The sequence below is a fragment of the Astyanax mexicanus genome, chromosome 11, assembly GCF_023375975.1.
Source record: "Astyanax mexicanus isolate ESR-SI-001 chromosome 11, AstMex3_surface, whole genome shotgun sequence".
Lineage (NCBI taxonomy): Eukaryota > Metazoa > Chordata > Actinopteri > Characiformes > Acestrorhamphidae > Astyanax > Astyanax mexicanus.
In genome coordinates this window covers 31,893,075-31,907,500 of record NC_064418.1, presented here as the reverse complement: position 1 = coordinate 31,907,500, position 14,426 = coordinate 31,893,075, and the positions used below count along the sequence as shown (strand labels likewise).

General features: G+C 36.0%; 1 protein-coding gene across 4 annotated transcripts; it reads left to right on the top strand.

Moving 5' to 3' along the window:
- Positions 1-4,748: 4,748 nt before the first annotated feature.
- Positions 4,749-14,392, top strand: lnpa (limb and neural patterns a). Of its 4 annotated transcripts, none has more exons than XM_007257945.4 (13): positions 4,749-4,842; positions 6,029-6,100; positions 6,401-6,442; positions 7,242-7,429; positions 8,611-8,669; positions 8,790-8,830; positions 9,649-9,732; positions 9,838-9,889; positions 9,976-10,197; positions 10,929-11,034; positions 11,130-11,200; positions 11,505-11,660; positions 13,325-14,392. In XM_007257945.4, the coding sequence occupies exons 2-13, from the start codon at positions 6,074-6,076 to the stop codon at positions 13,498-13,500; spliced, it is 1,224 nt and encodes a 407-aa protein (XP_007258007.2). In that variant the 5' UTR covers positions 4,749-4,842; positions 6,029-6,073; the 3' UTR covers positions 13,501-14,392. The 4 variants fall into 4 exon arrangements, with proteins under 4 accessions (XP_007258007.2, XP_007258008.2, XP_007258005.2 ...); XM_007257946.4 differs by having other exon boundaries at positions 4,767-4,856; positions 13,328-14,392; XM_007257943.4 differs by having other exon boundaries at positions 4,767-4,856.
- The last annotated feature ends 34 nt before the right edge of the window (positions 14,393-14,426 follow it).

Here is a 14,426-nt window from a genome sequence, read left to right as displayed (position 1 = left end):
CTATTTCCAATAAATGAAAAGTAGCTAAATACACACAAGCTACTGATTTTATCTTGTTAAAGCCAATGTGTTAATAGTCATCTAAAAAGCACAAGGTCTTGTGATTAAAGAGAGGGGACGGAAGCTGGAGAAAAAAAGCAAGTAATATAAAAGCAGCATATAGCTGTAACAAAGGTAGGTATTCCATAAATGAAACACTTGTTTGTCTGAGACGAACGCTTCTGTTCAAATGTTACTTTCATATATTACATGACATTAATTTAACTATAGCTCATTAAGGCAGAATGAAATGGTTAAATTAACTTATCAACCCATAATGATGATGAATGGGATATTAATTCGGATGCAAGCTGGGCAATTTGCAAGTTTGCGCATTTTGATAGTTCTCAAATAACGTTTTGAATAGCAGGTCATCCCCTCAATCAATTCCATAAGCACGTGAAGTCGCTCTCTCGTAAATAATCAGTTTTCATGCATATGTATTAAAACATGTTAGCAATTATCCAGGAAAATTGCCTTCACTGGCTTACTTTGGCTGCTGGTCCTTTTTCGGGATGCTGGTGAAGGATGTGAGACGCTACGCCACAAGAAAGCCTGCTTGATTGGACATAGGACAAAACAAAACAAAAGCAATTTTACTGCTGAATCTTGCATAGTGGCCCATACAAATGAAAATTACAAAGTTCGCCGAGTTGTCCTAACATTAGCTAAGAACAGCAAATCTTACACGATCATCAATTTCTCATCAATTTATGACACATTAGGTTGAGAAGGCATGCATGTACAATAAGGTGCTTCAAATGCTCTTGAGCGATGCCATGGAACAACCACTTTTGATTATTCATGTTACAAACGTTTTTTTCTATTACAAACATGTTTATACCAGAGAATGAACCTTCAAATAGAGGTGCATTTAACATGAAATGATGGTTCTTTAGCCCTTTAAATTGTTCTTCACGCGCACACGTCCCTATTACAAAAATGGTTCTTTATGGGAGCAAAAGTGTTTTTTTCTATGATATTGCTCAAAGAACCGTTTACCGAAGCATTTTTTAAAGATAGATCGATATATATGTTTTACTCTAAAAAGATAATAAAAAATTAAACAGCATTTAAGTTTTTGAAAATCTAAGGTTCTTTATGGGAGCAAAGGTGCTATGACATTGCTGAAAGAACCGTTTACCGAAGCATCTTTATTTTTAAGATAGATCGATGTATATTTTTTTACTTTAAAAAGATCATGAAAAATCGAACAGCTTTTTACGTTTTTTTAAGTATGCATTAATATTACGCCCGTTGGTAGTGCTAAGCTATATTACATGTCTTATTATAAATAATAAGGTAATCGCATTTCACGGTACTGCTGTGGCCTGAATAGCCTAGTTAGTCTTCTAATCTGTCCAAAGCGGAAGTAAAAGTTAACCACGTATTCCCCAAATCTCCACAGTGTGCTTTGAGGAATAAACTGGCGCTAAGCATCCTCCTTGAATCACGTCATTACAGTTTCATAATGAGTTCAGCGCGAAGGGCGCCATAAAGATAACCGAGTTTTGTCGCAACAATAATTGAGGATTGTTTTAATTAGAGGCTCTGAAGGAGACGGTGGGCTGTGAAAAGCTTCTCTGAGCGAATTGATCATGCTGAACAGCAGGACGGCTGCGCAGACGGGGTCAGGTCAAAGCGGTGGTAGCGGGGATCTGATGGCTGCTCACCAATCCCTGAGCTCTAATGACACCGTACAAGAGATCGTACGGGGAGGGGGTGGGGTTGGATCACGTCTGTCTTTTTCTATCTCAAAAAGGAGCCATATGAATATACTGTAATTATAACTGTTGTTTTCTACCTTGACGTCTCATTATACAAGCCGCGTATTGACGTGGTGGGACTGCTCCTGGTTTAAGTGACAGCAGATAAATTCTCCGTAAGAAATGCAGAAGTCTGCAGGGTTAAGGATAGCAAAGATTTCTTAAGGGAAATTTCATCGTAATTTGTTACACAGAGAAAGGTTCTGAGTAAAGTGAAGAATGCAAAAAAAAGAAGTATCCAAATTAACACATCACTAAAGGACCATTATTAAAATTGGATTTTTGTTGAGTAATAAAAGTTAACCTGTGTGAAAAGACGTCAGAATATGTTTGCTGTCTACCACAACCGATACATACAAAATCAGATCTCATGAATGTATAATCCACTATTTTTTCCCAATTAAGTATTTTTTTATTCTTTTTTTTAAACATTTTTTCCTTAAAATTAAAGTCAGCAAACGTTCGTAAATGTCTCTTGGTTGTGGCAGACGACATTTCTACAGACCTTGAAATTTCTAAAACAGCTAGCACATAAATTATATTTTTATTGTACTTAGTCCTTAATATGCACAAGTCACGGGTTACTGAAATTCGTAATTTTTATCCGTAATTATATGCTACAGTAAAATTTCTGCTTAAATTCGCAGAACACCATTACATACAGTGCCAGGTGATATGTATAAAGGACCGGAGATGTTTCCGTAATATTTAGCGACCTATCAGATGAAAGCCTACTCTAGGACAGTAGCGTTACAATTTTTTTTCTGGTAATGTTAGAATTTAATAGAATCTATTAGCTTATGTTATTTATTGGAAGGACTCACACAGTACATTAAACAATGTAGCTGTCCTTGGTGCTGACCCACAACCCACAGCCCCAGGTCCAGTAGTGTTAAATGAGCACAATATAGAACTTTCCATTATAATTTAACTTGCAAAATAATGTACTTATAACACTTTATGTGAACCCTGACTTTCAATTCCCACTGTTGCATATTGATGTAATATGTTTGCACTAAGCAGTTGTTCCAAATTTGCTAAATCTGCATGGCTGAAAGAGATAACATAGTTATCTTATTTAATATTAAGGCTTTTAATGTTAAGGACTATTCCTCTTACATTGTGGTTAAACAAGAAAGAGAGCAATACTGGAGACACAAAAATGGGATAGAACTAATATAGAGTGTGCTTTTATTTTATGGTAACTAAACTGCTTAGCTGGGTTATACAACTAATTTCATGAGTATTACACATGTGCATCACATGACTTAACAGTCAGGGTTCTCTTAAAATAGTAATACAAAATTATAATAATGGATTGTTTAATTCCCAACTTATTTCATTCCATTTCTGAGTCCGGTTCGTGTGACATCATTGTACATGTTTACTGTGAAATCTGACCCTAATTATCCAACCCCATATATCATGCATAAATGTGTGTTTGTGTGTGTATATGTAAGGTATTCTTTTTTACATAAAATTAAAAAGCTGCTATCATGTTAAATCAAATAAAATGTTTATTTATTTATTTATTTATTTTTACATCACAGTAACACTGGTACAGGTGAGTTAAAATTAGGGGGCGCTCACAGTAACAGACAATACAATATATACTAGAAAAATAACCTATAATATACATACATTTATTGTTAAATGTATCAACATATACACTACAATATACATATGTTTACACTGCTATTTCCATATAAACAGGGAGCCAAAGTGAATCCTAGTATGTGACAAGGTGAATGTGAGAAAGCATAAAGTGGCACTTTTGTGTTGTTTGCTCTGTGAACATGGGTGTAAATAAGAAAAATTAGTAGTTTTAACCAAAAAAATAAACTTCTGTGTAAGACACTGTAAACATACTTAGAATCAGTAGGCCATAATATATTTTCTGTATTTTACACTATAAATTTTATCTCTGCTTTCTATTTATACCTATTCATACCCCAAAAACACTTGTACTGGCATAATGACAACCTAAGTTAAATAAAATTTAAGAATGCAAACGATGCAAACATAGAAATGTACACCTGTGAACATAATGAAGTATTTGGACATTAAAATTTAGTAGGTATCTTTTTTTGCGCTAGTGTTTCCTCTTAGATTAAAATTTAAGACAAAAAAGGCTCCACTCAATTTCCTTCTTATATAAAGAGGAAAAAGACCTGAGGTCTCTCATACTATTTCCATAGTAATCTACGGGTAGTTCCCAAAACTAGGCTGAGATTTGGAGAGGCTGCTTTCAGCCATTATGGCCCAAAACTTTGGAACACTCTTCCTGAGGATCCCCGAGCCATTTTATCTTGAGCAATTTTAAAAAGAGCCTTAAAACTTTTTTAATGAACATTTTCGTGGGGTAAACATTTTTATTTTGTAGTTTTTGTCTGTAATTGTATATTGTTCTGTATAGCAATTTGGGTTGCATTTGAGTACACTTAAAACAAAGGACAGAGGAACAAAGTGTACTTAAAGGTAAAAATTTACCCTCAAAGGTATAATATTGGTCTTTACAGAGTCAGATGTGTTCCCTCTGAAGTACAAAGTCTTACAGCAGGAAGTACAGATTTGTACCATTTAACCAAGGTACATTCAGTATTCTGGATCACTGTATTAATAAACAATATACATTTTAATTCCACTTTTTTCATTTGAAAGCCAGACAATTTTTGATCATCACGTTCTTGTCACAAATTCAGTTGATAATGAAGTTTATAATGTTTATAAACTTTACCGGTACAAAAGGCATGGAAACAAAATAAAGACTTTTACTCAAAGGTACTCTATTGTTTTACACATATACTTGCAAAACATTTATTAAAGGAAATTAAAGGACTGTATGAACGCACCCGTAAACACGCCTCTCTTGTTAATGATTGTAAAGTTGGAGTCCGCCAGCTTGGCTTTCCCGCCATTTTTGGGAGCGAATGTCACGTGACCATACAACCAAAGAAGTTCACCAGCGCGGGGAGTTGTGGGAAATAGTTGATGACGTTCCCCAAACAGGGCTGCGGGGCGTCACTGTGTGGACTGAGTGGGTTTTTTGTGGTAAAGTATCATAACGCTTTTCTTACTCGTGTGTAAATGTTGCTGAGCACAGTTTTGAGGTGATGCGCAGCCGAGTGCTGCCGCAGTGCAGCGGTTTCGGAAGAGTTCTCCGCTGCGGCTGTTTATCTTCTCCGCTGTTCGAGGCGTAGATTAGCTTAGCCAGCTTAGCTAACACACCGTTAGCCTGCCCAACTCAAGAGAGTTGAGGTAAACCTTTTTAAACTTGTTTTAGCGGCCTGTCTCCTGGTTGGGTGTTGCAGTGGATACAGTATGTTTATACTTCTTGACACGCGTGCATTGCAAGGTTTGTTAGCATTTTACGTGCTTAAAGTTAACTACTTTTAACCAGAAACTAAGTGACGTTAAAAAGTGTCTCATTTAAAGTCTTAGCGCTAATATTATAACGCCAGATGAATTGTTATTTTGTATAATGATGATAAAGCATGTATGAGCTTGTTTCAGTGTAAAATATGAACATAAACTACTTATGTTTAGTTGTTTATCATTCGTTCAGATGACTGAATGGATTAGTGAAGCGGTCAGGTGGGTGTAGCCGCAGAAACAGATCGCTTTTTGTCTCCCTGATAGTCTTATGTTTTCAATGTTCTTTTCGCTTTAGGATGTTTATCCAAATAAACTCTCCAACTACATCGAACAAGTCTTTCAGGTTGCCCCCCCCCCCCCCCCCCCCCCCCCCGGTGACTGTGTAGCGGTAACTTAGCTACTTGTGGCAGCCTCTGAGGTTTGCAGTAGCTCCATTTAGTGTATGCACTGCACTGTAGTTTAAAATAGACAGGAGTGTCCTGTTACCGTACTTGTTTTTTCTTCAGCCGCCAGATTGTGTGCCTTAACACTGAGCTTCTCATTATATCTGGTATTTTGAGCCATTAATTAATCTCTGCAAGGGTGAAACTTAGATCTGCATCTGTTGCACACGGTTAGGTATCTGACAGAGCAAGTGAGAGTCATGTTAGTCTAAAAATATTTCTTATAAGTGACAGCTCTTAAGCATATATGGATTGAGGAGTCAAACAGCTTTTTGAGTCTTGTTATGCTTGCTTACTGTGGTTATGCATTGTTGACCCATGTCAAATATTCCAAGTAGTAAGTGAAATGTATGTTTTGTTTTGTGTGTTTTCCCCTCCCTTTCCCCACCTGTATTGCTTTAACAGGCATATGCTGAAAGTGCAAAGGTGCTACACTGACTCACCTACAAGATGGGAGCTGTAGTTTCTCGGTGGAGGGTATGTATGGTGTGTTAGTTGTACCACACATGTTCTGTTCTGTGATTAATTTAGGTTTAGCAAGTTTATGAAGTGGCTTGTTCGGAAGATAAAGCCAACCAATGGCTGGTTAAAATTATTTGAGCCTTTTGATGGTATTAGCTATTAGGATAGGTATGGAGTATTGTTGCCAGCATGCTAACTTTAATAGATAGTCTATTATTATTATTATTATTATTATTATTATTATTATTATTATTATTACTATATTATTTTTTTCTCAAGCTCATTTGGTATTTAAATATTTACTATGTCTTACAGACAAAACCAACCACTGTGGAGGTACTGGAAGGACTAGACAAGGTAGGAAGCATTTTGCCTTGGTCACAGTAGGCCTTAAGTTTTGTCCTTTATTAAACCAGTGTTTCTTAGTAGGTGTGGGTGATATGGCCCAAAAATATTATGATGTTTCTTGGTATTTTTTGCGATACATGGTGTGTGATACGGCATGATATTTCAGAGTATAATATCGCTCACGATATACAGAAATGTTGGTGATATTATTGTGTACAATAGGATATGCAGCACCCCTATTTCTCAGACAGAATTTCTTTACAGTAAAGCAATTTTTGGATCCATATAATGTAGGTAAATAATATGCTTTCTGCTTTGGAATGCCACTCAAACTAGGTGTTATGGGCAGTGTCTAGGATGACCAGTAATTGATAGACTGACGCACGTGTTGCTATGTCTGTGTCTGTGCTTTTTATACTAGTCCTAGGGCTCAAGGGTTTTCAAGTCATTCTGAGATATTTTTGGAATTCTGTTATTTAATACCACCAATGTGGTGCAAGGAGAAACATGCTGGCGGATTTTGTATGTTACATTATGGACTTTGCCTTCTATTAATGGTGCCATGGAATTCCACTGAACAACTGGAATTGTGTCGCTTACCCTAAAGTGATTTAACTTGTTTTTTCAAGATTAAGTACATTAGTTTCTTTGTATGGAATGGAATAATAGGATCACTGCTCAGATGTGCTCTGTAAAACCACTGCTAAAAGCTAACTGTGTTTCTTGTCCTACGCTGTTTCCAGTATCAGTTTTATGAGATGTTATATTATTTCCTGCTGTTCACGAAAATCTGTTTGTTTTATTTTAGGACATACAAACTCTTGAGGAGCACAGAGAAAAGAATCAAAAACAGCTGAAGTTATGGGTTTATAGATTGCTTCTGTATTCAGCTCTTCTGTACTTGATGGCCTGTGTAACTGTTTATGTCTGGTACATCCCTGAACAACTAACTGGAAAACTAATAGTGGCATCGCCCTTTTTAATATTTCCAGTTTTGTAAGTATTTTTTTACTTTATTGAAATACACATTTATAGTGTTGAGATATTGGTGATGGGTCCAATAATTATATGTATTCTTTAAAATTATACCTAAATATTGCATAATAATCATGACAATAAAACAGTAACAATAAGTGATGAATTTTTTTTCTTCTTAAGGCAGAGTAGTGCTGGAGCAACTTGAAGTTGCTGAAATTTCGGTTAACTTGCAGATGCCTTAAGTGCACACCTGTTTTGTCCCATTTAGGGAAAACAATGTACTTAAAGTAGGAGAACAAACATGTTCAGTCCCCCTTCTCTACATTTTCTTGGTCTATACAGTGTAAGTGAAACTGTTAAGAAAAAGGATCTACATAATGACTACATAATTTCACAGATGGCCATTACATTAGGTATTAAGGACCTAATAAACAAATATCAACAACTAGGTTATTGATCACTGGAAATCCTCCTGGGGATCTGCCACATCTCCTACCAAAAAAATAATAGAAAATGGTAGTTGGATAGTAATCTTGTGGTAAAAGCTATTGAAATGCCAGAGTCCTGTTATCCCGTTTATTATTTTGAGTAAGATGCCCCTTAATCACTTATTGCCAGCACAGAACAGAATCTCATTAAGCAGAAAAAAGAATAAAAAAACCTATGAAGAATAATAATACTAACAATAATAACAATAATAATAATAACTATAACAATAATAATAATAATAATAATTATTATTATTATTATTATTATTATTATTATTATTATTATTATTATTATTATTATTATTTTAATTATTTTTGTTGTTGTTATGATGATGATGATTATTATTATTATTTATTTTTTATTTTTTTAAATAAAACATTGATTATTAAAAGGCAAATTTTTACTGTCAAAAGAAAACAGTGGGCACCCCAGAAGCAGCAAAAAGCAGAATTCCTTTTGTCTGTGCCTTATTTGTTGTTGTAAGTCACTTATGTTGAGCATTCTCTCTGCTTTTCTATGTAATTTGTAGTTATAAAATGCAGTTGCTACAAAAATAAGCCTTACTGCATCGGAATGTTACTTGTTGTACCTTTTAAATAATACTGGTAATGTGTTCGTCACTGTTGCTTTTGAAGGCTATGAGAAATAGGTCTCTATTGAATAAATAGTGTCTCTTTGTAATGGGATGTCATTTTTTTTTCTGTGCACAGAGTATGGCTCCTAAGAAAACTATTAATTGCTTTATATTCAAAAAGGACAGAAAGAAATGGTAAATTTTCTTTGCTTTATTACAAAATGACACGAACAGGATTTGGATAGATGTAGTAATTTGTCTTATTTCTTGAGCATTTTGCAAGTATTAATTTCTTTCTTACTTTTTGCATTTTAGATGAGAAATTAGAAGAACTCAAATCTGAGAAAAAGAGAATAGTAAGTAATGGTCTTGGTTCTGTGTTCTGAATGCCACATTCTGTTTCAGATTTGTGTTAATTGCCCAGTAAAACTCTTATACCTCTGTACAACACTTACAAATTTTTCATAGGGGTAAAAAGTGAGAGTGCAGGTACTTTGCTCCTGAAACATAGGCCTTATACTTAAATGTACTGCATAGAGTTTTCTCCTTCTTTTTCATATTGTTATTGAGCTTCTGCGCTTAACAAGAAGAGATAATTTCTTCTTATAAAAAATCTAAAATCAATGCAGACAGCGGTTAATTGGCACAGAGCCTTTGCTTGGTATAGTGCCTGGCTAACGGCTTGTCTTGAAATTAATCGTGTTTAGTGCTGGGAGGAAATAAATCTGAGAAATTGCTTGTCATCTTCTGTCATGTCTAATAACTTTCAATAATTACAGCTGATGGATTTTCACACTCTCCATTATCAGAGTAGGCCTTGTAATTATTCTTTTCATTAAATCTAAATAATTAGCACTGTTTGCTCTTTTTTCTGAAATGAGTTTTAAATAAAATTAAATGGAATAAAATGTAAAAATTGCCAGGAGACTGTTCGCCTTTTACATAGATCCTGGGGACAGACTTAACAACCTGCTAATCTCCTTTTTCTGCATTATTAAAAATATTAAGTCCTCTCCCTTTGTCTGATTGAGAGATTAAAAAAAGGAAAAGAAAAACAATAAAATCTGTTCTGATGTCCTCTGTCCTGTATAATAGATGGGTTATTACTGATGTGCTGTGCCCTCTGGTTTATATACGCAGTTTGTTGTAATGCTATAATGAATTTCTCTTACAGCTTGAACAAGTGATGGAAACAGAAACATATAAAACCGCCAAATTGATTCTGGAGAGGTTTGACCCAGACTCGAAGAAAAAGATTGTAAGTAGTCCACCAGTGTCTGCGAACTTCTGCCTCACAATAGAGATGGACCTCTGATGGAACATTTACATTATTTATCTTCTACTCATATGTTTCTGTTTGAAGGAGCTGGAGGCTACACCTGTTGGACCTCCAATGACACCTAGGCAAGGTCAAGGTAGGAGGAACAGTCATGTATTGGAAACGATTTAGATATTTTTCAATTTTTAAAAATAAGTGTCACAAATTTGACTGTTTTCTCAGAGCTCCGTCAGAGGCATGTGACTCCTCATGCTCCTGTTGCTGTGACTCCCAGCCCAGCAGCCGCAGCACGTCCTCCCCGTGCCCCTGCTGGCCCAACTGCCTCCCCTGCCCTGATCTCAGCCCCTGGTGGGCCCCCAGAGAGGAGCCTGTCTGCTGCTGGTGCCCACCACAACCTTATGAGAAGACCAGCCACCCCCACAGGCACCCCTGTTGCTGGGATGGGTATGTGAAAGGCAGTTATTGTTATTTTACTCTTCCTAAAAAAATCACTATATATATTTCAGTTAAGAGCCAGCTGTCAAGGACATTTTGTAACCAATGCGATCAGGAAGACTTGATCAACATTTAATCAAAAAAGGAATACCTTTACAACAAGGCTACAATTAATGCATGGCAATGTTTTTTTTCTGCCGATCCTTGTGCTTTGAATTTGTAATGAATTTTTGGTCAAGCATAATTTTCTAAATAGCTATCTAAACAATGTAGTTTATAATGCAGAAAAATTTGTTGGGTTTCATTTCAGTGTTTTTTTTTCACTGTAGCCAATCCAAGCCTACTCCAAGCTTATTTTTGTGGAAAATTGGTAGTGAAAACTAATTTGATACAAAAGAGTCACCACAGCGATTCCATATGCTGGTAAATTAATAAGCAGCAGGATATCGGGACTTTGCCAAGTCTGGTAGAAATGACCAGTCATCTCACTATGATCACTGTTGATGTTAAATTATATTAATTAGAGGGAAGGTTCGCAGCAGGCTCGCACACTCGCAGCTGCCTATAGGGAGGACAATTCCTGAGTCATTATTAAAGTCCGTCACTGTTCTCCATTTATCATGACTGACGGTTTGTTGTAGAAGTCTACTTGATACCAGCTATTCCCCTCCCCATATAACCTAGGGGTGAACTCCATGTTGTGTGTTTTTTAGTAAGCTTTTGTGTGTGCCTTGTCACAGGAACGCATCCTCCTGGACCACCCCTTGCTAGGCCTGTCCTTCCTCGAGACAGAGGAGCTATGGACAGAGTCATTGAGTACCTAGTTGGTGATGGGCCACAGAACAGGTAAGAATTGTTTAGGTTCTTGAATTCCAGTGCTAGAATTTTTTAAAAAGTAAAATATATTTTCCTCTCACATTTTCTCTCTCCTTTTATTCCAGATATGCACTAATATGCCAGCAGTGTCTGTCTCATAATGGCATGGCTTTAAAGGAGGAATTTGAATACGTTGGTAAGATTTAGGGAAACACCCAACGCTTTGTCATTCTCCATCAAACACAGTGCCTTCATTTGCCCTCTAACACTTGGCAGCTCAGTATATCATAGATCTCATAAATGCCTGGGCCATCTCTGGCCTTTTGAAAGCAGGACGAGAGCAATAGCAGATTGAATATGCAAACAAGTATAGTCTATGCAACTGATGTGTTTACGTGTCTTTTGGGTGTGTGAGCGTGTGCTTGGGTTCCATTTTCATATATATTAATGTGGCCCTGGATGATTTGAATCAGTAGAGTGTTATATGGCTTCTGTTTCAGCATTCAGATGTGCATACTGCTACTTCCTGAATCCTGCCCGGAAGACACGCCCCCAGGCTCCACGTCTCTCAGAACTCAGTGGAGAAGGCAAGATGAGCCAAGGGCCATCTGCTGTTGCCTTGGAGACAGACCAGGGTGCCCCTGCATCTACCTCAGGTATCTGCTCGTTATATAACTTCTTTGAAATAAATGTGACGTTAAAAACAGTGCTACTGAACTTCAAAAAGCCTGTTCTTTTATGCGTTAGTATTACTTTTGAGTGTAAACTTTTGACCAGTAGTTTGTAATGTTTTCTGCAGTGCACATTTAGAATCATTAACTTGACAGATTTTAGATTTGAACAAAGGGAACTTTTAGGCAGCTGTCTAGCATAAAATAAAAATAATTATTGATTCCCACAAAGCAGTAGAAGGTTGTTGGAAGATAGCAAAGCATTTTCGAGTAAATGTTTTCTAACAATTTAAGAAATGTTGGCTAACAGAATCTGTGAAGGTCAAGTTAGATTTAAAAAACTGCTCCGATTATTGCTTGACGGGCGAACCAAAAACCCCATTTGACTGCAAAAGACCTTCTGAGAACCCTGGTTGGCTCTGGACTGGTGGTACACTGCAAAATATGCAACAGTACCTGCAGAATAAGTCATCGAAAAAAAAGTAATAAGTCAAAAAAAAAAAAAAAACATTTACATGCAATAAAATTCATCATCAAGTTTTAAAAGTTAATATATTTTATGCACTGGAATGTTTGTTGGGAAGCATTTCCCTAGTTATAGGGTTTAACAAAAAAAGAATTCAAGGAAGTTCTAAAGACTTTCACTAAAAAAAAAGGGGACCCTCAACCTGAAGGTCATTAATGGATAGACCTGAAAAGAGCAAATCGCTCAGAATTAAAAAGGGGGTGCTATAAATTGCTAACAAAGGATGCTAAACGTAATTTTAAAATGATTAAATATAAAATACATTAAATTTTGTTTTAATTGTCATCTATCTGAGTTTTCATATATATGTTTTATCTGTTTTTAGCTGACCAGAACATATTAGTTATTACAATATCAGAGGGGAAAAAAGCGAGAAAACTTGAAACTTGTGGGACTGCAATGACAACGCATGTCTTTAGTAATAGATTTAAATATATGTGCTGAAGATAATAAATATACGGAAACCTTTGATAACCGGCTTATTTTTGTGGTTGGGGTGATAGAAAAGGTGTCTATAACAGTATTCACTGTTAAGGTTTCACCCTGCCCATCAGTTCTTTCTGTGTAAGAATTGCGTCATGCAATGTGTAAATCCCTCTAGCTCATTGCTTCTAAAGGGACATTTGCTTGATCTGCCGCTGAATCTGAGAGCAGATCTGCTGAGTGATTAAGGGATTTGGATCCTTTTATGTTGCTCTCCCGCAGCGGCGCCTACTTTGCTGGTCTTGCTCTTGTTCGCCCGCCCTTTCCCTCCTGCTCGTTTCCAGTGTAGATTAGAAAATCTAAATGCATTTCTCTGTGTAGTAATTAGGAAGAGTAGATATTAAAGCTTGTAAAGCAAATGGAAAAAGAAATCCCAATCATATGTCTACTTTTAAAATGTCCTTTTAGTTTAAAATGTTGGTTTGCTCTGGAAAAGTAAATTCACACAAAAATTGTAAATAATAAACATACTGAATATGTAAAAAGTAGTACTGCCCCAAAATGTCAAACACAGCTGATTGCAGAGAGCAAGTAGCCACTTGAGATCAGACTATCCCATCTGTCCACTGGCTTTCATTCGGTTGCATCATTGTAAAAATCAGTGTTTTGTCTTACTGTACTACTTGCCCTGCTTGTTCAGCAGAGGGTAAATCTGAGGCCTCTGGTCTGGTGGAAGAGGTGGAGCACAGGGAGCATCAGGCAGCGGAAAGCCAATCAGATGAGGAGAAATGCAGAGAGCCGGAGCGCCACACTACACTCCCAGACCCAGACAAATCAGACAATGAGCAAGACGTGTCCGCCATGGAGGTGGAGTAGTGTTTCTACAAATCTATCTAGTTAGTCTGCCAAGCTGCGTGTGTTTATGCACGGTTTATTAGCATGATTAGCATTTTTCATTTGGTTTACTTTTTTCCCTTTTTTTCTTTTTTAATGGCAAGCTAGAATAATGAAAAAAGCTTAGACATCTGATGAGCCAATATTTGAATGCTGCATTTTTAGTTGTGCATTTTCTGTTTTTTTTTTTTTTTTTTTTAGTTTTTTTTAAGAGGATAGTATGATTTCATGTTGCAGTAGTTAAGTAGCCATAACTGCATAGTTTTTTTTTTGTTTTTTTGCCTCATTGTCACCTTTTAATCAATAAAGCACTGTTGGATAAGTTTAAAAACAGTTAATTTACACAACCATTTAGGTTCTTTTTTTTGTTTGTGTTTTTTTAGTAGTAAACACATTCTTTTCTGTGTTTCAGTTTACATCAGTACTGTTTCTTAATGACTGAATGTATTTAATGTACTTCATTTCATGTCACTATTTAATGTTTTTCAACATGTACAATAATGCGTAATATCCCATCTGTTGTCAAATGTTTATTTATAGAGTTTTTCTTATATATATATATTATTGTTACAGTGCCTTATGTGAAAGTATTTAAATAGGTTTACGGTTCTCTAAACAGACGCAAAAAGAAGGGTTCATGTTTACATGTATTACGGTACAGACATTTGAAAGTCCAGAGCTATTTATTTCTTTGTAAACTGTGAGTATGGGGCAGTAACCAATGTTTGTGCCTTTTGTATATGATATTTCTGTACAAGTTAAAATAAATAGCAATTATATAATTACTACATGTAAGGTTTTGCTTAAGATATGTAAATGCCACGTTTGGTTCTCCACGTGCACTTTGCTCAAATAAAGTTCTTTTTAACATTAATTTAAATGTGCGCTTGTTTCTCTCATATTTAATG